The 24,501-nt window shown below is 42.1% G+C and overlaps 1 protein-coding gene across 1 annotated transcript in view; it reads right to left on the bottom strand.

Moving 5' to 3' along the window:
• Positions 1–22,634, bottom strand: part of CTNND2 (catenin delta 2) — an 816,172-nt gene extending 793,538 nt beyond the window's left edge. The window contains exon 1 of the mRNA XM_082723384.1: positions 22,264–22,634. Within this exon, the coding sequence (XP_082579510.1) occupies positions 22,264–22,300 (37 nt within the window). The 5' untranslated portion in view covers positions 22,301–22,634. The remainder of the gene's footprint in view (positions 1–22,263) is intronic.
• Between the last annotated feature and the right edge of the window lie 1,867 nt (positions 22,635–24,501).

The raw sequence follows: 24,501 nt of genomic DNA, 5'->3' as shown, positions 1-24,501 counted from the left end.
AGGGTCCCTGGTTGAACACGACGGACCTAGGCTGATGGGACTCACGCTCCTTGAGGCTCAGTCTCTAGGTTACTTCCCTGCCTCCTTATTTGACTTCTCGACTTTTCTCTCAGCTATGTACCCATTCTCCTATATCAAATCCCCTCCGTCGTATATACGTAAGTGGTGTGTGACTGATTAAACAAACTCCTAGCACGGAAGCATACTGAGGAATGACTATAGTATGTATTTTTATAATAGCTGGCTTGTATCTGCTTTCTTTCACTTTGCTCGTTGCCTTTTTTTCTCCTAATTTCTTAAGATGAACCCTTAGCTCATTAATTATCAATTATTCTTCTTTTCTAATATGTGCATTAAATGCACATACCACACTAGGCTACACTCTTTGAATTTGCTATTTGCTGTTTTAATTGACATTCAGTTACATTTTCCAAAATGTATTATTATGTCTCAAAGTCAACATTTGAAAATAATTTTGAATTATCATTATAAATCAAGCATATAGGACATAAACCATATTTAATTTGTAAAAGAAGCAGATATCAAAAGATACAGTAATAGTTTTTAAACTGTATCACCAATATTCAAATATGTTTGTAGATCATCTCCAATGTTTAAAGTGTCTATTATTAAGCAGCTTTTATTTCATATTGCTGCCCAATCCGCAGCTGGAAAATAAAAGGTTTGGGAAGAAAAATCCTCACTTTCAATAAAAATAATTATGATCTTCTTCATCATTATTATCATCATATTCTCTTGAGAGTATCACTGATCTTTAAGACAAAGACATTAGACAATCAAATGAGAAGGACTAATGCTTTTTTGCATTTGAGAAAAGGTGCTATAGGAAAAGGCAAGAAAAATACAATTTCAAATTACAAACATCAAATTAGAATAAAATGACATATAAATCCACTTAATAACTAAAAATATGGAAGCGCCAAAGAGCAGCGTGTAAACTTCTGCATCTTTCCATGTGGTGGAATCACATAAATGAATCTTGCGTATAAGAAACGAAATACTGGGGGCGCCTGGGTGGCTCAGTGGGTTAAAGCCTCTGCCTTTGGCTCAGGTCATGATCCCAGGGTCCTGCGATCGAGCCCCGCATTGGGCTCTCTGCTCAACGGGGAGCCTGCTTCCCCCTCTCTCTCTGCCTGCCTCTCTGCCTACTTGTGATCTCTCTCTGTCAAATAAATAAGTTAAATCTTAAAAAAAAAAAAAAAAAGAAAATCATCTTCTACCCAAGCTTTCTTCTTTTAAAACTGCCTTATAGACCAGCTTAATGTTACTTTACACACACACAGAGGCACACAAAAAGGAACAGAAATTTTGGAAAAAGAGACACTCAAAAATGCAATTACATTTTTTCTGAATTGTTTTTCATTTACTTGAAAAGCTACATCAATGTGTATTAATAAACATAGTATAACCGTTATTAAAAAACTGTTATTATAAATATTATCGATTTTCCTCAGTTCTCTTCCCTAAAGGGGAAGAGAACTTCTCTTCTCTGCCTTCTGTGTTCTCTCTCCACACCACTATGTGTATTTCTTGTAAAAGGTTGCTCGTTTATCCCAGGATGAGCTCCCCAGAGAAAAGGTCGGGTCCAAGCAGGGCAGGATTGACTGCCATCCGAGAAACAGAAGGAATTTGTACTTCTGTTCACCTCGCATCGCCAGGGTAGAGCGATGCTTCGAGAAGACAGAAGCAGCACATGTTTGGCAGTGTTCCACCACCCAGATCTCAAATAGTACAATTCCACCAGGAACCTCCTCCCACGCTTGTAACCCTGCAAAAGTGGCGAGAACTTATTTGCAGAACCCTGAGCTGAAGTCTGCAGTCCGAAAACCACTGACCGGGGCATGCGGTGTCTACATCTTTCCCAAATCATTATTCCATTAGAGCCTGGCAGTCTGCTCCAAGGGAGCCGCCGCCCGGCCCTGGGCCTCCCTCCGAGCTCCTCAAACGTCCTCGGACCCCAGCAGAGACCACCAGCCCGCGGGGGCCGGAGCCAGGGCGTGCAGCGCGCCCTTCTGCAAGGTGTGAGCAGAGACGGGCCCCCTGGGAGCTTCGCCAGGAGCCGGGAGGTCTCAAATTAATAACGTTTCTCGGTCTTGTCTCCGCAATGACACGGGAAGCTTCTCCCAGGGCTCTTCAAGGCCTCCTCCCTCTTCGATGGCCTCGGCCAGCTCCAGCCACCCCGCCCTGCTCCGCAGAGCCGCCCGCCGAGCCGCGCGCGGTTTCCATGGAGACGGAGCCGCGCGCGGAGGGGCGCGCCAGACGGAGGCCGAGGGAGGGGTGGACCCTGACCGCCCCACGGCCGACTCCTGGGGTCCGGAGCGGACGGACAGGCGCGCCGGCAAGGACAGGGGGGCCCGGGCAAGGACAGGGCGGCAGTACACAACAGAAAACCGGAGATGAGAGAAGAGAGACATTAAAAACGGGCAAGTGTCCCCGCTGTGCCCACCAAAATGAAATGTAAAAATCAGGTCTGCAAGTTTATTTTTAAAAAGAACTATATATACATACATTTGCATAGACATATATATGTGCGTGTGCATATGTATGTATATATAGGAAGAGTTTGATCTGCCTTCTCTTAACATGTGGGAATAGCATTTCCAGAAACGTTCATTTTCATGGAAATATTGAAAAACAGCAAGGCCACTTTGGAGTATGCTACGATTTCATCTAAGCGCATTATCATAATATTTATTCCCAATCATGACTCATGCCCTATTCTGGGCCATTAATGAGACTTTGACATTTCTTTTTCTTTCTTTTATACAAATTGTTCGGTTTTTATTTTATGTACCAGAATTCCGAAGCAAAATTTGTTTTCCCAATAAAAACTGTAGGCTCATGAATAACTCCTAAAATTAAAGTATTTCTAAGCTGTCCAACCCTCCTTCAAAGACCCCAATATTTTTTTTCCATGCTGTATGGAGGGCTGCTCACCAGGATCCCAGTTCTCCCTGTCCTCGGGCATATGGTAGGCGAGCTTCCCTCAGCAGCGAAACTTGAGCACAGCCACACCACTCCCTCTGGCTGATAATAGGGGGCTGAGTGATAGGTGACTCAATTTTCCACTCCTGTCTCCCTACCTCTGTGATCATGGAAGAACCCACTAAGATGATGATCCCGGATCCCGGAGTGCCTCGGATCATCCAAGCCCCCACTCTCACCTTTCACCAACCCAAGCTGAAGATGTACCAACTTTTACTCTTTTTAAACTGCTGAAATTTGGCTGCTGTCTGTTAAAGCAGCATAACTGAGTTTATCCTAATGAATACACAATCTCCTTACTCAATCATAAAATTTTTAATACATTATGCTCATTTGTATGATACACCCAGAGGATTAGGACAGATTCTTTCTTCAAGGTCAATGTCCGACAAGTTAACAGATGATTACTATAAAAGACAAAATACGAAATCGTCCGTTATGAATGAAAAGCCAAAAGTTCTAAAGAGTTCACTTCGGGTGAATGGCTTAGCACAAGAAAATGGATTTAAGACAGTGACACTGAAGGGTGCATGGATGATGGCTCAGTCAGTGAAGTGAAGTGTCCAACTCTTGATTTCTGCTCAGGTCATGATCTCAGGGTCATGAGATCCAGCCCCGTGTCGGGCTCTGCACTGAGCATGGAGCCTCCTTGGGATTCTTCTTCTCCCTCTCTCTCTGCCCCACCCCCCAACTCCTGCATGCACTCTCTCTTGCTTGCTCTCTCTCTTAAAAAAACAAACAACAACAAAAAAAACATAACGATGTTGAAGAATTAGTAAACCCAAAAGAAGGTCTTCTATCACAAGAAAAGTGTTGGGAGTCCGAAACATATATTAAAAGCTCAAGAATATTGATAATTATTATTTTCAATATTATTAAAGCAAGAGAACTGCAGGTCTTGTCATGCCCAACAGATTGCACACAGGTAGGTCCAGCTAAATTTGAATTGCAGGAAAACAACAAGTGTTTTTTTAGCATAAGTGTGTCCCACGCAATATCTAAGACATATTTATTATGAAAACAAAACAAAACTATTGATTACCAGCAATTCGTATTTTACTAGCCATCCTGTATTTTCACTTGGTAAATCAGGCAACTCTAACGCTAGGTACAAAGGTACATCCTGAGGATTGTGTAGGTTGTGTAAGAGGACCAGGGACAAGGCCTTAAAGTTATCAGTAAGACAATTCATAAAATGAATATTTGGTACATTTGTTTCTGGTTTTGTAAATGGAAGGAAGCAAAGATTCCCTGTTAAAATATTTTCATTTGTTAAAGTATTTTCAAAACAAATGACAATGCCCTTAGCTCCTATAAAAGCCATAAACTAAACAAAATACATTAAGGAAGAAATTTTGCAAATTTTGTATTACCTATAGCTTATAACTGTAAGCCATTATTGAATAAAGAGTTTTAATGGTTTGTTTTTTTTTTTTTTTTTGGTAATTTTGAGACATTCCCTCCCTTCCTTCACCTTAACCATAAATCCACAACATTGGTGATAAAAAATATTTTTGTGCTGATTTGCTATTTAATAGTTAATAAATCAATTTGAATTAACAATTTCAAGATATTAGGATATCATCCAAGCCTATTAAAAGAAAACAGATCATCCTTTCCTTTACTGAAGTCTTTGAGCAGGCATTTAAAAAATGTACCGTGTTAAAAGTCAGATTTGAAAAACAACCATTATGTTTTAGGATCATTTTAGGTTTACAGAAAATTGCAGAAATGGTAGGGAGAATCCCACATCCTATTTCCCCTATTATGAACATCTTACATTAGCATATCTGTTACAACTAATGAGCCAGTGTTGATACATTATTATTAACTAAAGCCCATACTTTATTCAGATTTACTTAATTTTTCCCTAATGTCCTTTCACTATTCCAGGATCCCATCCAGGACACCATACCAAATTTGTTCTTAACGTCTCCTTGGGCTCCTCTTGGCTCTGACCAGGTCTCAAATTTTCCCCGTTTTTGATGACCTTGAAAGTTCTAAGGAATACTGAGCTACATATTTTGTACAACATCCCTCATTTGGGATTTGCCTGATATTTTTCATGTGATTAGACTGGAACTATCAGATCTGGGGAAGAAGTCACAAAAGACAATCGCCATTTTCAAACCATCACATCACAGGTATCAGATGGATTTTTTTAATTGACAATTTTTATAAACCGCTTACTTATAGTCTTAGAAACTAAATTGTATTTTAATGCCCTCAATTCAGTATTACCAGCATATCCAGTTTGAAGAAAACATTTGGACAAGACTCAGGAGCTTCAATTATATAAATCAATGACATTTTCATATGAATTCTAGCATAACTTAGAATGATCATGTCACATTTTAAAGTTCAAGAACAAAATAATCATTGAAACTTACAAAAGAGTCTCATGAAAATATTAGAACATTAATTTTTGTTTTCCTTTAAATCAATCAATCCTATATAGCTTAAACAAAAAAAAAAACAAAATTATAAGCTTAGAGCTAAGCTAAACAAAACAACAAAAACAAGAACAACAAAAAACCCAGAGGAGATTGAATCAATGATGAAGATAACAGTAACTGTCTATGGCAGAAAGTGACAGACTGCATCCCACTCCCTAGGGCCAAACACACCAGCTGACAGTTCTGTAAGTTTCTCAGGGATTTAAGTTAATTCTTTCTAGCCCTGCCAACTTTAATCCAATCAGCGGTTTCCCCCATGACCCAAGAGTTGGCACATCTCCCTGAGTACTTGAAAACACAAGAGAATTTGAATCTCTTATTTGTTATTAACCTACTAAATGGTGAATGGCAGAAGGAAAAAGTATACATGTTACTTTGCAATTATTAATTAGCACCTCGATTTAATGAGATTAATGATTGGGTTTCAACTGCCATTTTTGTAGGTCAACAGAAGTTGCACGTCCGCAATTTCACATGGTTCTCAAGGATACAGCCATGTAGGCCTGGATTTCCCAGAATGACTCATAAACGAAAACCTTCTCAAGGCATGTACTGCCCTTGGGACACAAGCAGGTGAAGGTACCACTTCTCTCCTTGAATAAGATTCAAAACCAAGAGCTGAAATTATTAGCATGCTGAATGTCAACAGCCAAACATGTGAGAAGGAGATGGGATGCCTCTTCCACTGAGCTCCTGAGGAGACCAGCATCTGAACATGCACCCAGATGACACCTTTTGGTTACACACTGCCAAATTTCTCCCCAAGACTAAATTATGTCAATTACTTTCAGATGATTTATGAACCAATTCAAAAGCTAAAGGAGCAGACAGATGCAGCCAATACAATAAGAAATAATTTAATCCATATTTTTCCTTAAATGGGTAACAACAATATAAAATAAACAAAATAGTCCTGTTAGTTAAGAGAAATCTGCTCAATCTAATGATACTAGTTTAATAACTTTAAGCTAATTTTCTATGTGGAGGCTTTATATTTTTCAAAGACATAATTTAACTAAAGACATAGCTAATTTAAATTAAAAGAGGATTTCATGATAGCAGAGTCCAAATGTGAGATATAAAATTTAGAAAAGCAAAAACTTATTTTTCTGTTAATGTTAACTCCAAGTTACAGGCATTTCCCATATGAGATGAAATAAAAGTAAGTATGCAATCATGAAAAAAATCACTCTTGAAGTCACATAAATTGGCTTCTGATATTTTAATATGTTCATGACACATTAACATATATTCTTTATTAAGTCACAGAATTTCTAACATAGATCATTCAAGGGCTTATGCTAAGAGTACCATTTAGATAATGTTGTCATAATTTTAAAATAATTTACTTTTCTTTCAGTTGACAATGTTCCAAATCCTAGAATGAATCTTCAATTTAAATATAACAGGGAATATAAGATAAATTCACCTTGAGAAAATAAATCTACTTCTGATAATCCTATGTGACCACTTTTCCCATTTTTGCCTACGTTCATCAATACTTTCTCTTAAGATAATGTCTTAACAAATGAGTATCCTAAAAGTTCTCCTCTAAATCCATCATTTCCTTGTGTTTCCTATTCTCTGCTTTCTCTAAGATGATGAATATTATTCAAGGAAAAAGTAAACTTTGTACGTCTATTCTTTTGTTCTAGAAGTAAGTTTAATGTCCTCGTGCAACAGAATTCCTGGCATATTTATATTCCGTTTACTAGGAGATAATCTGCCTTTGAGAAACAGGCTGCTACACTTGAGAATGCCAGGAAATCACATGACAGCGGACCTGGTAGGTGAAAGCATTATATTAGATCCGCACATGGAAACGCATCAGCTCTTCCTAACTAGTCATCACTTTGGTCTCTGTCACTCGTTCAGTGATAGATGATCTCTCTTCTATCTTGTCTTCCTGTTTTAACATATTTCTGTGATATGATTCAATGATTACTGCATATTAAAAATTTATCGTACATAAGATATCTATTTGAAGCCAGGGAGGCATTAATCCTGGTCAGTTCCTACTTTTACCACATCAGTATAAGATGAATTTCAAAGTCTTTTTAATGACCAACCTTCAGAGAGGTTGCATGCTAATGGGGAAAGACAGGAAAATGAACTTGCAAACTGATAAGTAAATGAGAAAATTTCCAATTCTCTTACACGTTGAGAAGAAAATAAAACAGGGTATGTATCAGGTGAGAAACCTGAGGGAGGATGAGCTTTAGCGAGATGTCCAGGAGAGACAGAGAGACAGCCACCGTGGCTGCCACAGAACAAACCAATGGGAGAGGAAGTAGGTCAGGTAAGACAGGAAGGAGTTGAACTTTGATCTGTGTGTGCCATTGCCAGGGTTCGAAGCAAAGGCAAGATACAAGTGGACACAGAGGGAACTCTCCAGCTGTTGTGGAGATGAACTTCATCTATTTTTCTAAAATATTTTATTTATTTATTTGAGAGAGTGAGATGGCGAGAGAGAGCACAAGAGGGGGTGGGGAAAGGGAGAAGCCTCGGGGCTCGACCCTAGGACCCTGGGATCACGACCTGAGCTGAAGACAGCCACCCAACGGAATAAGCCACCCAGGTGCCCGTGGTGAAGAACCTCAAAGAAGCACAGGAAAGGCTGGCCAGCCAGGAGTCCGCCACAGAAATCTTGGTGAGGGGGGTGAGGGCTGGGATCCGCATTTTCAAGAGTGAAGGTTATAAGAAGTGACAGGTTCAACAAAGGTGAGGAACAGCCATGTAATTTTTTAAAAATATTATTCAAAAAAGACATTTGGAATACTGTATGCTAATCCAGATGGAAATTTGTACCCAGGTATTCTGTCTAGCGTACTGTTCCGTGTGTCACATTCTATAATTTATAAATCAAAGAAAAACACTTAAAGTGAACTAAAAAAAATCTTTAAAATGCCTTAAATAATGACTCAGATCATCAGTTGGTGATTCCCATTCCCTCAAGTTCTACTGCAATATCCAACACCTCAAACCCGCCACCCCGAATCTGGGCCTTCCTGGGTATAGGGACCTTGCTGGCTTTATCCTGTGGTCACCGGTATGGGTGGCAAGTTTGCGTCCCCACAAAATGCATTTGTTGAAGCCCTACTCTTTTAATGGGATGATATTTGGAGCTGGGGATTGGGAGGCGATTAGGGTTAGACCAGGTCATGAGATGAGGTCCTCCTGAAGGGATTAGAGATCGTAAGAGAAGAGGAAGAGAGAACGAGACACGGACCAAAAAATGCCATGTAAGGACACCGAAAGACAGGGGTCATCTACAAGCCAGGAAGAGAGCTCTCCCAGGAACCCTGGTCAGTGCGCAGCGAACAAGACTGCCCCCTGCAGGGTTTTCCCGTAGCCAAGTCCTTCCACCGTCGCAGCAGACAAGCCATTGGACATTTTCCCTAACTTCTGTGACTGAGGGGAACGCGGCACCTTCTTACGTTTGGATTTAGGTAACATTTATGGCCACTGCGCATGGCCCCCTGTCCTCTACGCAGGGCTACGGAGCAGCCCAGAGACCCGCTGCCCAAATGTTCTACCATCTTCTCCTGGGGCGGCACAAGCAGCTTCACAAATTCTGACATGACGATAGCTCTCTAATTCCGTGCACGTCCACACGTCCCAACACCTGAACGCTCACGCTGCATCTGTACTTTTTAGCTTAACGCGTGCAGGCAGCTAAACAGTGTCTTAACAGGCCGATGGCCAAGTTTCCCCACACGCCACCGGTACCAACGCCAAGTGCTGGGCGCCCCCCGCGTGCACCAGGATGACCCGCCTGGCCACACTGTCCCGCCTCCTAACGGACGTCCAAGCAGTCCAACCAGTGACCCCCAACTTCAGAGACACGTGAGCGGCGAACGCAGGGGTGACATGGCTCTGCCGACAGGAAAACCAGGAATTGGAAACTCTGGAATGACTCCGACAGTATACAGGCAGCTCTTGGCTGTAAACCACGGGCACACGTATTCAAAACTAATCAGGTACACCCAAGAGGAAAGAGAAGGATCCCTCACAGACCACAAAGCGCTTTGCTCTAAAAAGTAAGAGGAAGAAAAAGCAAGGGCATCAAACAGTGGGAGAAGCTGAAAATAACTCTGAGGTCAAAAGCATCTTCTTCTTCCGGTCAGAGCTAAATAAAAAAATAGATAAATAAAATTTTAAAGAAAAAAAAAAAAACCCTCTAGCCACCAAATCCTGAATCCCCACATCTCAACCAGCTCCCGTGACGAGTAACGGGCAAGGAACAGCATGTATATTTCAACTCAGATGACTACCACCTAAGGAGCCTCTGAGAACAAGCAAAAATGACACAACCTACTACTGGTTCTAAAATCTGTTCCATTGTTTTCAAAATTCTCAGCCACACTTTCAAAAGATCAAACGTGGGGAAGAACTTGTAATGACTAACGTGCTATGAAGCTCAAAGGACTAGCTTTGCTTCTTTTCCTCCCACACCCCATTCAGCTCAAGATAGCACCTCAGGTCAGGCTGTCACCCTGCTCTCCCCCCGCACCTCCCCCCGCACCCCCCACAGCTCTCTCACCTGCCATTCTGGAGGTCAAACCACTGGGAGAAAACGCATATTCGGAGGAGTCACCAGGAAGCCACATAAACGCATAGTCACCAGGAAGCCACATAAACGCGTAGTATTCCACCGTGAAAATGTAAAGTCTTTATGTGCAGTACTGAAAGCTCTTGAGTCTTAGTTGCAATTACAGAATACATTTTAACAGGGTTGGCACACTTGTGGGGGAAGGATTTTGCAGAAATGACAGGAAATAAGGGGGCGTGGCAACCTGAGCTTGAAACTCAAGTTTGATCAGGACTGGAGAAAATGGCTTGACCACCCAAAGGGGGGCAGATCATCTGGCCCTGGAGGAGCCTGCCATTTGCTACTCTTTAAAACATATTTGCGGGGCGCCTGGGTGGCTCAGTGGGTTAGAGCCTCTGCTTTCAGCTCAGGTCATGATCTCAGGTCCTGGGATCGAACTCCGCATCGGGCTCTCTGCTTGGCAGGGAGCCTGCTTCCTCCTCTCTCTCTCTCTGCCTGCGTCTCTCTGTCAAATAAATAAATAAGATCTTTAAAAAAAATTTTTTTTTAAATATATTTGCTTCCTCAGAATTTATACTCAGCCCAGTCTGTCCACGGATGGATTCCTCCATGCCCGGTTGGCCAGCCCATCAAAAACTCCAGTGGCCAAAAATAGTTTAAGCTTCCTGCTCCTTCTCACTGCTTAAAATCTCCACACTTCTTGTCAGGGGTTACTAACCGCTTACCCCTCTATCAGAAGTTACCAGAACCAGATGTCTCCACCATCTGTATTTGTGGATGAAGGAGGGATGTCACCTAAGACCAAGTTTCCCCAAGGGTCAGTTTCCTCTTCCCCCAAATCCTCTTACACTCTGTTTCGTTCGGGGGTTCACAAGTACAAGCTATGAGCACCCCAGGAATTTCCAACTGCTACCCCAAGAAACAAAGAATCACTACAATTCATCACGCAACCTGCATGACTAAAATAATTTAATAATTAAAATAATTAAAAAGCTAAATTAAGAGAGAGAGAGAGATCTGTGTCTGCAGTTACTACAGGCACAAGCAAAACCATCATTAGCCTCTCAGCCTGAGTCCCTAAAACTTTACTCCTCACTGAGCAACACACTCACTGATGGGTTACCAAGTTCCCTTCGGCACTTCCTTCAAAAGTTCGGAGAACGGGGAACAAATTAAGGCTTTTTTCATAACTTTACACATGATTTCTTCCTATTGGCAGCCTACAGTTAGAGTGATAAGAATTCTCTGAAATCTTGTTCAAAGTATTTAAGGAAATATGCTCAAAAAATGGAAGCCAGCTACAGTTCACACTTCTAAAACTGTTCTGATAAAGCCTTCCAGGCGCCAGACTCGGCAGCCCACCAGGAGAAAAAATAATATTCTGGGGACATTTCTACAGACTTCAATCTCTGAGGAACAATAGGGCTTCATTTTTACTACTCTTTTAAGCAGCACATATCTGTGCAAAAAAAGAAAAAAAAATAAGAGAGAACATTTTTGGAGCCAATTTGGTATGACACAATTTTTGAAGTGGTATAAGGCAATAGCAGGAATTACTTCCAGGGATGGATAAAAGAGAAATCCTCCTCTAAGGGATACCCGATGGCATGGAATGTAGCCGTATCTTCGCAACCATTAGGGGATTAAGCATTTCATAACCACATAATGGAGGTCAGAGATTTAGTTTTACAGACAAGAAAATCTTTTGACTCCAGCCTATTAAAAAAAAAAAAAAACCCAAAAAACAAAAAAAGCCCTGATTTTGAGACACAACACAAATTTCAGGGAATCTACTTCATACGTAAATGTTTGTTATGCTGATGCTTCCCAAAGTCCTTCTGCATTTGTGATTGTCATATCACATCCACAAAAATACTGTAAGTGTTGGCTAACCTTAAGGGGCAAATGACAAAATAGGTCCAGGTATAAGGTCACAAGAGAAAGCAACTGATTCCATAATCTGGATCCCAGAATTCAGAATCCTAAGTCAGCATTCCCTCCAGAATGCCACAGTGGCCCAGTACCCAAAATGCACCAAAAGCAACTAAACAAACCCTTGTTTATGAACAGTTTTGACAATGAAAACAAGATTGGAGGGGCGCCTGGGTGGCTCAGTAGGTTAAGCCTCTGCCTTTGGCTCAGGTCATGATCTCAGGGTCCTGGGATTGAGTCCTGCATCGGGTTCTCTGCTCAGTAGGGAACCTGCTTCCCTCTCTCTCTCAGCTGGCCTCTCTGCCTACTTGTGACCTCTCTCTGTCAAATAAATAAAATCTTAAAAAAAAAAAAAAAAGAAAGAAAGAAAAGAAAAGAAAACAAGACTGAATGTATGGTCCATCATGATTCATGGAGTAATCACTATACACCAATTAATATCCTAGGATTTGAGGATCAATGATAAAAAGACAGATGACCAGTCTGGAGTTGGGCGGAAAGACGCATGGTCCTATGTGACCAGAGAGAAAGGAATATGATGTACTTAGGGGGCACACATAGGATATGATATAGAAATATACATATAGGGAAACCTGTGTGGCCCATTCAGTTAACCATCTGCCTCTTGATTTCAGCTCAGGCCATGATCTCAGTGTCCTGGGATCAAAGCTCCGCATGGGGCTCTCTGCTCAGCGGGGAGTCGGCTTCAGAACTCTCTCTTCTCCCACTGCCCCCTGCTCACTCTCTCCTTTCCCTCTCTAAAATAAATACTCTTCTTAAGAAAAGATATGTATGTATATATGTGTGTGTGTGTGTGTGTGTGTGTGTGTGTGTGTATATATATATCTGTGGGATCTGTGAAATAGAAAATCACATATTTGCCTAAGAAGGACATCCTAACTTACTCTTCCCAAAGGCTGAAACACCCTTGGGCGCGGCCACCTGGAGGACGGTCATAGCACACACACAGCTTCCACCCGTGAGCCCCAGGGTGGGGCAAAGAGCTGGCCTGTCACGTTTAGGTCCCTGAGCCCATACAGGCATGTAATTATGCTTCATGTGGAGGAAGCAAAGGCCAGAATTAGGGAAAAAGATAAGTCATCTTTATTGTTTAACAGTAGAAATAGTTAATAAGGTATTTGAGATTCACAAATATACTAAGTTCTTTGTTGTATAGTTGAGGTCCACGTCTCTTTTTTTAGTAAGATTTTTTCTTACTTATTTTAGAGAGAAAGAGCATGTGTGTGTGCCGTGGGGGAGGGGAAGAGGTGGAGGGAGAGGCAGAGACTTTCAAGGACTCGGTGCTAAGCACTGAGCCTGACACGGGGCTCGATCTCGCAACCTTGAGATCATGACCTGGGCTGAAACCAAAAGTCAGAGGCATAACTGACTGAGACCCCAGGCACCCGAAGATCCACAGTGTCTTAACCTGCCTTCAGAACAACCTGAAAACACAGGAGTTATCTCCCCATTATTAATATTGACACTTAATAGTAACTTACCCACTTGCTTAAAAAAAAACCAGACAAGATATGGACTCAGTCAAGTCAGGACATGACTATTAAATACTCCCTCCACCATTTGCTCCATTGCCGTATTCACTACTGGTACACACAAAGTCAGGGAGCAAGCAAATGTTCTCTTAAAGAGGACCCCTCTTCCCCCAGGAAAAAGGAACACATTTAACTATAAGCTTCAGAATTATGTTTTTAAAATAAGAATAAAATGAGGAATAAACTGATAAAACATGGCAAAGGGTAATACAACTACCTTAGACAAATAATATAAATCAGTAAAAAATGAGGCAAAAATGAATTGAGAAATATGCAGAAGATACAAAAAGATAATTTACAAAGAATTACGAGAGTATCATAAACTTATATAAGATTTAACCTCAGCCATATTCATAGAGAAGAAAATTAAATCACAGGAAAAGACAATTTTCCCCCTAACTGGAATGTGTTGCCTGGGTTTTATCTTTTTTTTTTTTAATTATAATACCCAGTTGTTGAAATCACGGGGAAACTGGCACACTCCTCTCTCGCTGAAGGAAATGTAAATTATATAACCTTTCTGCAGGACAAATTGACAACATATATCAACAGCCTTGATAACATCCATGTGTATGAAGTAACCTACCAAAAATAGCCTGATGAAAACTATTTTGCTTTAATCACAGCATCATATATCCCACCAAAAAATGAAAATGCCACCAATCTCCCAAAATAGAAAGTTATTTAAGTAAATGATGTTAAGTAAAGGTATGGAAAACAGACACTAAAAATGAATGCAAATTATATGAAAAAAGCCACTTTACATGTTAAACAGTAACAAAACAGAATATGAGGAATCTTCTGAATTTAAAAATGTATATGGATTAGCATTTCTACTAAAAATAGAGTCATTTCTGTGACTTGAGATCATGCATGAACTTTAGCTTCCTTTCATCACTCCTGTATTTTCAAATTTCTAATGATCGTGCATTACTTTTGAAAACAAAAAAAGAATAAAACATTATTCAAAAAAGAGAAAATATTTCACTAATACACTGCACAATTCTCAGGAAGACACCAACTTGCTAAACCAACTCAGTACATCTCTTAATTTAAAAACAGAGAAAATCAAGTTGTAGCACTGAACAGGATATATGTAATGTACACTCAAAGGATATATGTCGTTAATTTCAGCCAGGCATTCAGATAATTAATGAAATTCTTCCCAAAGCAGAAATATAATATTCTTTCCAAAATGTAAAGGCATGCTTTTTTTTTTTCCTGTGTAATGGTGTAACACATAACAACAATTGTGTTTTTGATGGACAGATAATAAACAAAGAGCAAAACACTTGAAACTTTGTCATTAGCACTATGTTATTGTGTTTGTATGGGTGTGTCTATGGGTATGTGTGCTGGGTATCATATTCAGTACAATTTTCTGCTTACCCTTCTTCACCTCCAGTATCATGAACACTTCCCAATCTCTTGGAAGAGATAACCCCTAACTGTGTAATGTCCCTTTGGATAGAGGTGTCTTACTCTATTTATGCACCTATGATGGCACTGAACATTATTACTCTTCTGCAACCCAACTCAATCCAAAGAGTTTGATACATACACTACAAGCCCCAAGCTCCCTGCGCCACCTTTCTCGACCTGGGTAAACATGACATGAATTCTACTGTTTCTGAAACTTTTCAGATGATGCCCATTTTACCGTTCTGCTTTTCTGGAGCTCTGCTCCGCCTCCTTATCCAGCGACCCAAAAAAACACAAACCAAATAAAAATTAAAAAACCACAACAGAGTCAGCACCAGAGAGGACTGTGTTAGAGACAAGAGACTGGATTTTGGTTTTCTTAGATTTGGGAGACTTGGTTTGCTGCCAAAGAAGTTGCTCTTCCTGGAAATTAAATTATTGCATTTCTGAAAGTAAAGACTGCTAGGTTACTCTAATGTTTGAGAGTCCAAACAAAATATTTGAGAGAGAAGAATAAAATTTATTTTAAGAAGTGAGCTTTTTTAAGGTTGAGTAGTCATGCTCGGAGTCAAATAATACACCACGTTCACTTAAAAATTCACTTTTTTCTTCTTTCCTGATGGTGTCCATTTTTGCTTCTATTAAAAGTTCAAACATTAAATACCAACCAAACTCTAATTATCTACACTGGGACGCTGTAGATAATAGCTCGCATGAATCGTTACTTATATATGGTTTGGGAAGTCAGATTATGACACTGTCCCTTTTATGCCCAATTCTCACCACTTACAAGGCCATCCAATTACTGACAAAGTCTAACGTGAAGAGTAGGGAGGGAACACGGAGAATGAATTAAAGTTGGCAATACATAAATCAGCTGACTTTCATGGACCATACTCTCTATAAATCAACCAGACATTAGACACTCTCCTGATAATTCCTGATATAGTGTCAAAATACCATAAAATATTTAAGGAGTTCAACTTCTAAGCAAAATATGTGGAAGCTATTATATCCAGAATTCTACAACCAGAATTCTTTATAAACCATGTCATCAGTGAGGAACATTTCTTGCCTACTTCTGATATTTTTCCAGGTAAAGGGCACTTAATTCATGTGACACTCTGGCCTCTCTCCAACCCTTCACTTTCTCTGTTTCTGAAAAATAAAGGAAGCATCTTGGCTAGTTCCTTCCTTCCTCCCTCTAGAGATCTTCCTGCCTGCAGAGAGGCAAGGCTAGACTCTAGGGCTCAGAGACAGCTCTGTCCCTGTGGGGAGAGAGGATGGGAGAAGGCCAAGGTCCTGGGTTGTCACCTGGCCTCACACCCAGCTACATCTAATCAAAACTGATCATTTCACCCATAGTGGCTACTCCTTTACTTCTTTTTCTTTCAAAATACCAACTTTTTTCAGAAACCGTACTGGGTTTGCTACTTACTGGGTTTCCTAAGGACACCCCAAATCCACATTTTGGCACATTTTATAATTTAACATAAATGTATGCCTTTTTGGTGATTTATGTTGTTGCACATTTAAAAGAAAAAAGACTACAATAAGCATTGTAAGATTACTTGAAACCTCCAAACCAAAAGAATAAGCTATATAAAACATGTATACAAAATGCATTTCCAATATACCTACTGTACCAACTTTTGAAAGTTATGATCATCACAGCTACTAAGCCAAAAAAAAAAAAAAAAATATATATATATATATATATATATATATATATATATATATATATATTAAGAAAACGCTAGCCCTTACCTACGCAGGATAAATGTATTAGCTAATTTCAATAATAGAATTAAATTATACCTATTCTTCATCATCTAATGCTACAAATTAAGCATCCCACTCAGTAATACGTTATCATGTGAAAGATGTAGAAATTTTGACACTTATATTTATTTAACCAAACATAATTGGCTCACCACTTACTTTGAGCCAAAAAACAGAAAGGTCTTTTATTATAACACGTATTTTACTCTGGTAACTTATAATTGGCACTTCCCACAACAACACATAAATTTGAATATAAATAACCATATTTATTGTCAAAATGTTTTTCTGGCTTAAGATAAATTAGTCTCTTGTTACATAGGTCACATTTTGTAACAAATTCTAAGATACATCCAAATGTTATTTTTGTAAGAATTATGTTGCTAAAGATCATGCTTCTCCTTTGTAGGAGCTGGGCATGTTCAAACCCAGAGGAGCTGGCACTTTACTGAAAGTACTCAGAGGGAGGTAACAAGTGAAAATTATCATGTGTTGTCCAAAAGGTACCAGTGCACATACTTTTATTTCAAAAGTTGATTTTAATAGGGGGAGTGGATCTTCTCTTTAAGGTTTCTTTCTTTTTTGTTACAATGATATTATGATGGGATTTGTTCCCCATTCCCAACAGAGCACATGTTTAAAATGTGATCTCATAGAAAGAGAGGTCATGTTTCTTCAACTCTCTATGACATTGTTTCTACGAATCTTGTAGAAAATTTTCTATTAATCGGGTGAATGATATAACACTAACAGAGAACATCAAGGTTTTATAATTTCTGACGCTTTGATTAGAATCTTTTTCTTTTTTTTTTTTAAGATTTTATTTATTTATTTGAGAGAGAGAGTATAGAAAGAGAGAGAGAGCACAAGCTGGGGGAGAGGCAGAGGGAGAGGGAGAAGCAGACTCCCCAATGAGTAGGGAGCCCAAAGCAGAGCTCCAACCCAAGAACCTGGGATGACCTGAGCCGAAGGCAGATGCTTCACCGACTGAGCCACCCAGGTGCCCCTAGAATCTTTTTTTTTTAAATAATGGTGGTGGGAGATATAGTTGGCTTTTCTTTTAGCTTAACTAATATATATTTTAAAGTGTAAAGGACTGGTATGCTGTAGACCAGAAAACTCAATATAGTTTATACAAACCTACATAATAAAATAATATTACAATAGGAATAGGGAAAGAATATATCCATTTAATAGCTTTTGTTAGAGAGGCTGGAGACCTGTATAACATTTAGTAATACACAAATGAAGTATAAGTATCTTTCTTAATAAACAGATATATATCTCCTGTGTTTGCATAAATGTTTATAATTTACAAGTCACTTATGCTTTTATTTACTTTATCCTGAGATCAATCTCTTCAGATATTCTGTCCTTTCCTTTTGTACCCATTTTACAGCTGGAAAAAAACAAACAAACAAACAAACTGAGCTTAAGTATAACGTAAATGGTCAAGAACACAGCTAAAAACAGACACAGTTGGGATCCACCCAAAGCCAGAGCTCGCTCCACACATCTGTCTGCACCTATGCAAAGCAGAATCCCAAATAACATTGCACTATAATATAAACAAGTCTCATTATTTTAGATATGTATTTTATATATAATATAGAGTTTATACATTATACAAACACACACACACACATATAAATAATCTTTGTAGGTCGAAGCTCAACTTCTTCCTCTAGAAATATATTTCTGACATGAAATGACAATTAATGGAATAATAAGTTCCAATAGATGTAATTCATCTTGCAAATAACTTCTCAGGAACCTCACCAAGGGATACACGTGAACATGTGTCTAAGATGAAACGCTTCTAGAAAGTACTGTTTGCAATTTGTCAAAAACTAATTGATATAGAGTATAACTTCAATATCCTAATATAGCTAAGACATTTCCTACAAATCAATTAACTGTGATATGGAGCTTGAGATCATACTTAACAGCTATATGATCAAAAGATAAACAATTGGAAGTGTCATCACTACACATTTTTGTTATGAGTCTTAACATTTTTCATGGACTAAAAAGCACAGTACGATAAAATATTTCAGTGAGTTTCCTGTGTCAGAGGCACTGTTTGTGAACATAATTAGATTCATGAAACCCAACCAGGCAATGTATTAATCAGTGGGTTAGACTGGCAGACAATGTGATAGAAGCTATTTATCTATGACACATTTAATATTTTACATTAATACAAAAAGCTGTGGCTTTGGCATATAATCAGATAAACCTGAAGCCAGCAACAAGTATCGTGAACTGTTCCCACTCAAATTAACTTTTCACCACATCCACATAATACTTATCACAAAGCCATCGAAGTCCTGAGAACACCTTTGGAATATGGATGATGAAAACCATCATGGATGCCAACAAAGAAGTTGGCTTGAAAAGGTATTTCTAACCTGTGAATCAGCCATTAAAGACCCCTTGTACCACACCTTCTGTGACAATACTGGACTTAAGAATATCTGCCTGAGTTCTCTTGGTATTCACGCTCTGAATGGTCATTCAGAAGGAACTCATTCTCTGAATTCTGTGGTCCAGTTGAAATACTCGCAACTTTGTGGCATCTTCTAAAGATAAAAATATTAAAAAAAAAAAAAAAAAAAAACCTTTCAGGAAGAGCATACTAGCATCACTAATTCCCCACCACAGAAGTAAAAATAATGTTTCCACAGAGAAACAATCATAAATGACTGTCTGACTGTCCAAACCTTCTGTGGATAGTCATGAGAAAAAGAAGAAGGAAAAAAAAAATTTGGCAGTTCGCAATGCAACAGTTTCCACTTTAGTCCAACGGGTTTGTTACAACCAGATACACTGGTCCACAGAAAGTATAGCTGACTTCAGGGACAAATTGCAAAAAATGATTTTAAATGTAGCTTTACTGTTTTTGTACATAAGGAAAACCTGATCAAATTACAGAACTCACCAACAACCCCACCTAAATGTATACCATATCAAAGAGAATTTGATAAAGCACCACGGGAAGTAACAAGTTCTATAATATTTTCAGGAGAGCCCTGCATATTCAACTGTATGTCAAAACTAATGTTATATTTGAGAATACGATTAACTTCATTTTTAAGTTTAAAGATCATTATGAAAGTGACATTATCCTTAGAAATTTTTAAACAAAACTATAAATTGCTGTTTCCTACTAATTTCATTGGAATTGCATTTTCTTCCCAATGAACCATTTCCCTGGGAGAAAGTCTTGGCTTGCATTCTACTGCGGAAGATGTGGAGTTGATGGAAATATTGTAATTTGACAGTGCATGACTTTTATTACAAACAATGAAAACATTAGTGACATCTATAATGATTAGGTTGTACAACTACACAAACATTCACCAAATTAAATAACTCCTTTCCGCGAGACTATGACAATTTTATTAGAGCAACAACCTCATGTGCTTACTACAATTGCCATTCAATCAGGTAGTATCACTTTCAATCCACAATATACCATAAAACTCACATACACAACACATGTAGCTTTCTCCATGCTCTTCGGCGATTCTCTGCACACAAACCTAAGCACAGAACAACATCTACTAGTCCTTTAAGAGTCATGTTTAAAAGTGAACAGCAGACTGAAAACGGAAAAAAAAAAAGAAAGAAAGAAAGAAAAGGAGCGTCTCCCTCACTTTGTGCTTCTTTTTGAAAGAAATTTTATATTAAAACAAAGCAGCGAGCACAACAATGTGTTCAAAGGGGAGTTTTTCTAGATGTGGATAAGGTGGAACTAACACAGTAGGACACTCAGAGCTAACCACACCGTTCAGCCGGCTCCAGCCCTATGCAGCTTGCCAGTCCTTCCTGCAACGCTGAGACTTGCTAGTTGTATAATTACAGGCCTTCCCAATTTCACCATCTAACTCGGAATACAAGCGTCTTCATTCAAGTCCTGAGATCCTGTGCCCCACAGAGCAGTACTGATGCCACTTAACATTTTCCCCTGAAACATTAAACATGGATTCTGTGTGTGGCAAAGAATTTAAGGTGGTTTAAAGCATCCAGTCCCTATTTGAGAATGCCTGCTCACTCTCCCAGAATGAGCCCCCTAAATCACGCATAGGTTCATCCCTGTAATTCCACATGAGTCATATCAAACACTTCTCCCTGGGATTTTAGAAGTGGTGCAGCTTGAAAGCCTTTGAGGCCCATAGGTGAATTACTAACTGCAAAGGAGACGGACTGGGCTACCACCGGACTCGGAGCTAGAGGGAAAGATGCACAATGAGAGAACTCTTCGTACTTTGACCACCTCCCTATTTTCATGGAAGTCGGTGCAGAAAATTGCAAGCATCTTAAATATTGGTCACATAGTTCCGAAAAGTGAAAATCTATGCATGTCGGGCCCGGCAGCAGGCTTATAACATATCCCTTTTCTACACCAACGTATTTGCTTGATAACATTAGGCATGCATGTTAACAACACCTTTCAGGGCCAAAACAAATCAGATCAGTTCAACCAAAGCACACAAGGGGAACAAAACATCTTGGACCCACAACCTGCCCCTCTTTTCTGCACATCACACACCCTTCACTTCCCCTCCATTTACATCTCAACACAACTTTAGGCATTTTGGAAGTAGCTGTTCTTTGTTGGAAACACACACATAGACACACACACACATACACACACACACCCCCAAATCCCTAAGACTGTTTTCCTACCACAGGACCAAGGAGGCTGCACCACCTCTCCAGTGACTTAATTCCGAACGTAGTGGCTCGAACCAGCTGAGCAGCAATCGATGAAAACACATTACACACCAGAATAAGAGGAAGGTCGGCGAAAAAGAAAAACAGCTTTGCTTTCAGCCATTAATTACCGATCACCCAAATATCGCATCGCAATCTCCCACACACATGCACAAGCGTTCCAAACCTGGGTTTCAGGCGGCGCTTTCCAGAGCCTCGCTATCTATTGTCAGGACGCAGAAGCCCCCGAAACCTGTGAATCGAGCTGAAAAGGCTTCCTCTGAAACCGCTAAATATAGACCAAAGGGGCTCTGGGTCTGGCAAGCAGCGGGAGACCGAAGAAACGGCCATGGACGCATATGACTAAGTATTTCCATTTTGTTCTAGCCAAACATCGTAATGACATTGAACATAAGGGCAAAAGACTAGAGGGAAGTCCTCCCCACCCCCACCCCGTCTTCTCGGTATATTAGGGACGTCATGAAGGCAACGGGTATGTTCTTGAAGGTGGCGGGGAGCAGTATTGTTGGTGTTGCCCTATATACGCCTCCGCCGGGGGAGAGGGGTGGCAGGGAGGGGGAGCACGCCAGAAGCCACTTGCTAACCGCTCCGAGAAAGGCACTAACCCCGGTCCCCATTCCAAGCAGAGCTGTCTTCCGAGAGGGGACAGGGCGCGATCGCAGTCCTCCCCCGGCTGGCAGGAGCGCGCGGCGGCCGCCAGCCGGCCGGGAGCAGAGGACCAACCCCCAGCGGCGGCGGCGAGGAGGAGGAGGGCGAGGAGGAGGACGGCGCCGAGGAGGAGGATGCGCCTGGCCCCGGCAGCCGAGCGAAAGCAACTCACCCAACGGCGCGGCGCCCGACTGCTTCCTGGAGAACATGCACCCGCCACCGGCGACAGCTCCTCAGTCCGGGAAAAGGCGTGCGCGCCGCCGCCCGGCTTCAGGGCAAGGTCCTGACCTTGCCCAACTGCAGCATCTTCCGCTTTTGTTGTCTGAGCGCGGCCGCGGGACGGGCGATCCTGGCGGGGAGCAGGGGCGAGCGCCGCGGGGGAGAGGCGGCTCCCGACGCGAGTGCGCGGCGCCCGGCCCGGCGGCCCCTCCGAGCGCGGCGAGCGCAGCGCCCCCTGCCCGGCTCCGCGGGCTCCGCGGGCTGCACGGGCTCCGGGCTCCGGGCTCCTCCAGGCTCCTCGGGGCTCCGGGCGCCGCCGCCGCCGCCGCCGCCGCCGCCGCCCCCCGCGCCCGCCGCTCCGCTCGGCCGGCTGCCGCCGCGGGCGCGAGCCTGGGGCCGCCGCGGCGCCCGGCGCCGAGCGCTCCCGTGCTGCGCCCCGCGCGTGGCCCGCGCCACCTGTGCCGCCGCCGCCGCCGCCGCCGCCGCCGAGGGCGAGGCTCCTCCCGCGGCGCGCGGCAGCCTCAGCCTCCACCTATGCCTCGGCGGCCGGCTCGGGCGCCCGGCTAGTGAGGCAGCGTCCGCCCCGCCGCCCAAACCTGCCCTGGGTGCCGAGCATGCCCAGTGCCGCCGCGACCGCGCGGCGCTTCGCCGTGCGCATTCCACTTCTCCTGGTTTTCGCGGCAGCAGCGGCAGCAGCAGCAGGGGAGAGGGGAGGAGGCCGCGGGCTAGGAGAGGGCCGAGCATCCTCGCGCACGCACCGCCTGGCCTCGAGATGGCTGGATGCTCGCCACCCGCAGAAAGCTGGAAGGGACCCGGGGAAGGCCTGGAACCCCGGGGAGGGAGGGGGCCGGTGCGAGGAGCTGACCGTTTATTGTGTGGGGCAGATGTCAGCCTGCAAACAAAGGGGCAAGGGTGGCGGGGGTTCTAGAACAGCCTGGGGGTGCGTTGGGGGAGGCAGGGGGCAGGCTGAGCGTGCATACCCCTGGGTGGAGGTGAGCGTTCTGAAATCCTGCAGTTCTAGAGCAGGGAGGGCAGGACACCCGTCGGCGCCCTTCCCCACCAGCGCCGGCCCAGTTTTGGTCACCTCCAGCACTTAGATGAGGCATGTTTTCGCAGATGGACAGACTTTCTTCTTAAACAAAATCCCTCTGGTTTTGAATCTGGAATGTGCAATGTGCGTCAACTTACTGCGAGAAGGACCTTTGTCCGCTCTGGCACTAGAGTAGATGGCCACGACAAGTTCAACTCCTCTCGCGCCCCATCTTGTGTCTTCCTACTTCTGCACCTCCTCTTCCTCCTCGTCCCCCTTTCCCAGGCTAAAATGGAAACCTGCACCTGTTCCTTTTGCACAGTTTTCCTATAGATCCTGCATTGCTCTCTCCACTTTCAGACTGGTTTCCTGATCACCGCAGGGCTTGACAGCTCATTGACCATTGAGACTTCTCTTCGCCTCTCTTGCTTTGAAATAAAGCAAGCAATCACCGTGATGAACGGTGAAAGAATTGCTAGAAAACAAGACCCATGTCAAGTGCCAAGGAAGTCCTCTGGGCCTTCACCCGTGTCCCTGTTTCAGAAATCACGACAGGGCTCTCCCCTACTGCCTTCGGAAGACTTGGGCGGGGGAGGGCAACCTTCCCCCGGGGGGGAGCTCTTCCTACTAATTATTAAGCCCCAGCTCACTACCCCTGACCCTGTAGATCCCAGAAGGTCTGAGATTGCGATCTCCACTCCGGCCGCCCCAGAACTGGTCCCGGAGACACAGATAAGCAGGAAAGAATACAGGGAATTGTAATCAGAGGGATTTGGGGACTTATTATTGTCCCTAACAAAGTGCTTCTCTTTTGTGTCAGAAGAGATTACCCAAGAAAGTTAAATGACTTGAATATTTATCCGGGGCTATTCTCTGTTAAACTCTGATTTGAAGTAAAAGCAAAGGAAAAAAAGTTTTAGGCAGGTTAAATAGGTAGAAATAAATGCAAGAAGCAGCGTATTAAGACGGGACTTTTGACGACAGTGAAAATGTTCCTTTTTAATCTCTGAACCCCAGGACAGGGGGGTGTATATACAGGCGCCGTGTCACCTCCAGAGGTAGTGCTCTGGCCAGGCTCCAAGTTTTAAAGCCGGCTCCATATTAAAGACTCCTGAACCCTGTGAGAGAAGACACTGCAGGGCTGTTTTTCAGCAGGTGTTA

This window comes from Mustela nivalis (assembly GCF_964662115.1).
Source record: "Mustela nivalis genome assembly, chromosome: 3".
Lineage (NCBI taxonomy): Eukaryota > Metazoa > Chordata > Mammalia > Carnivora > Mustelidae > Mustela > Mustela nivalis.
This window is presented reverse-complemented; position numbering and strand designations above follow the sequence as displayed.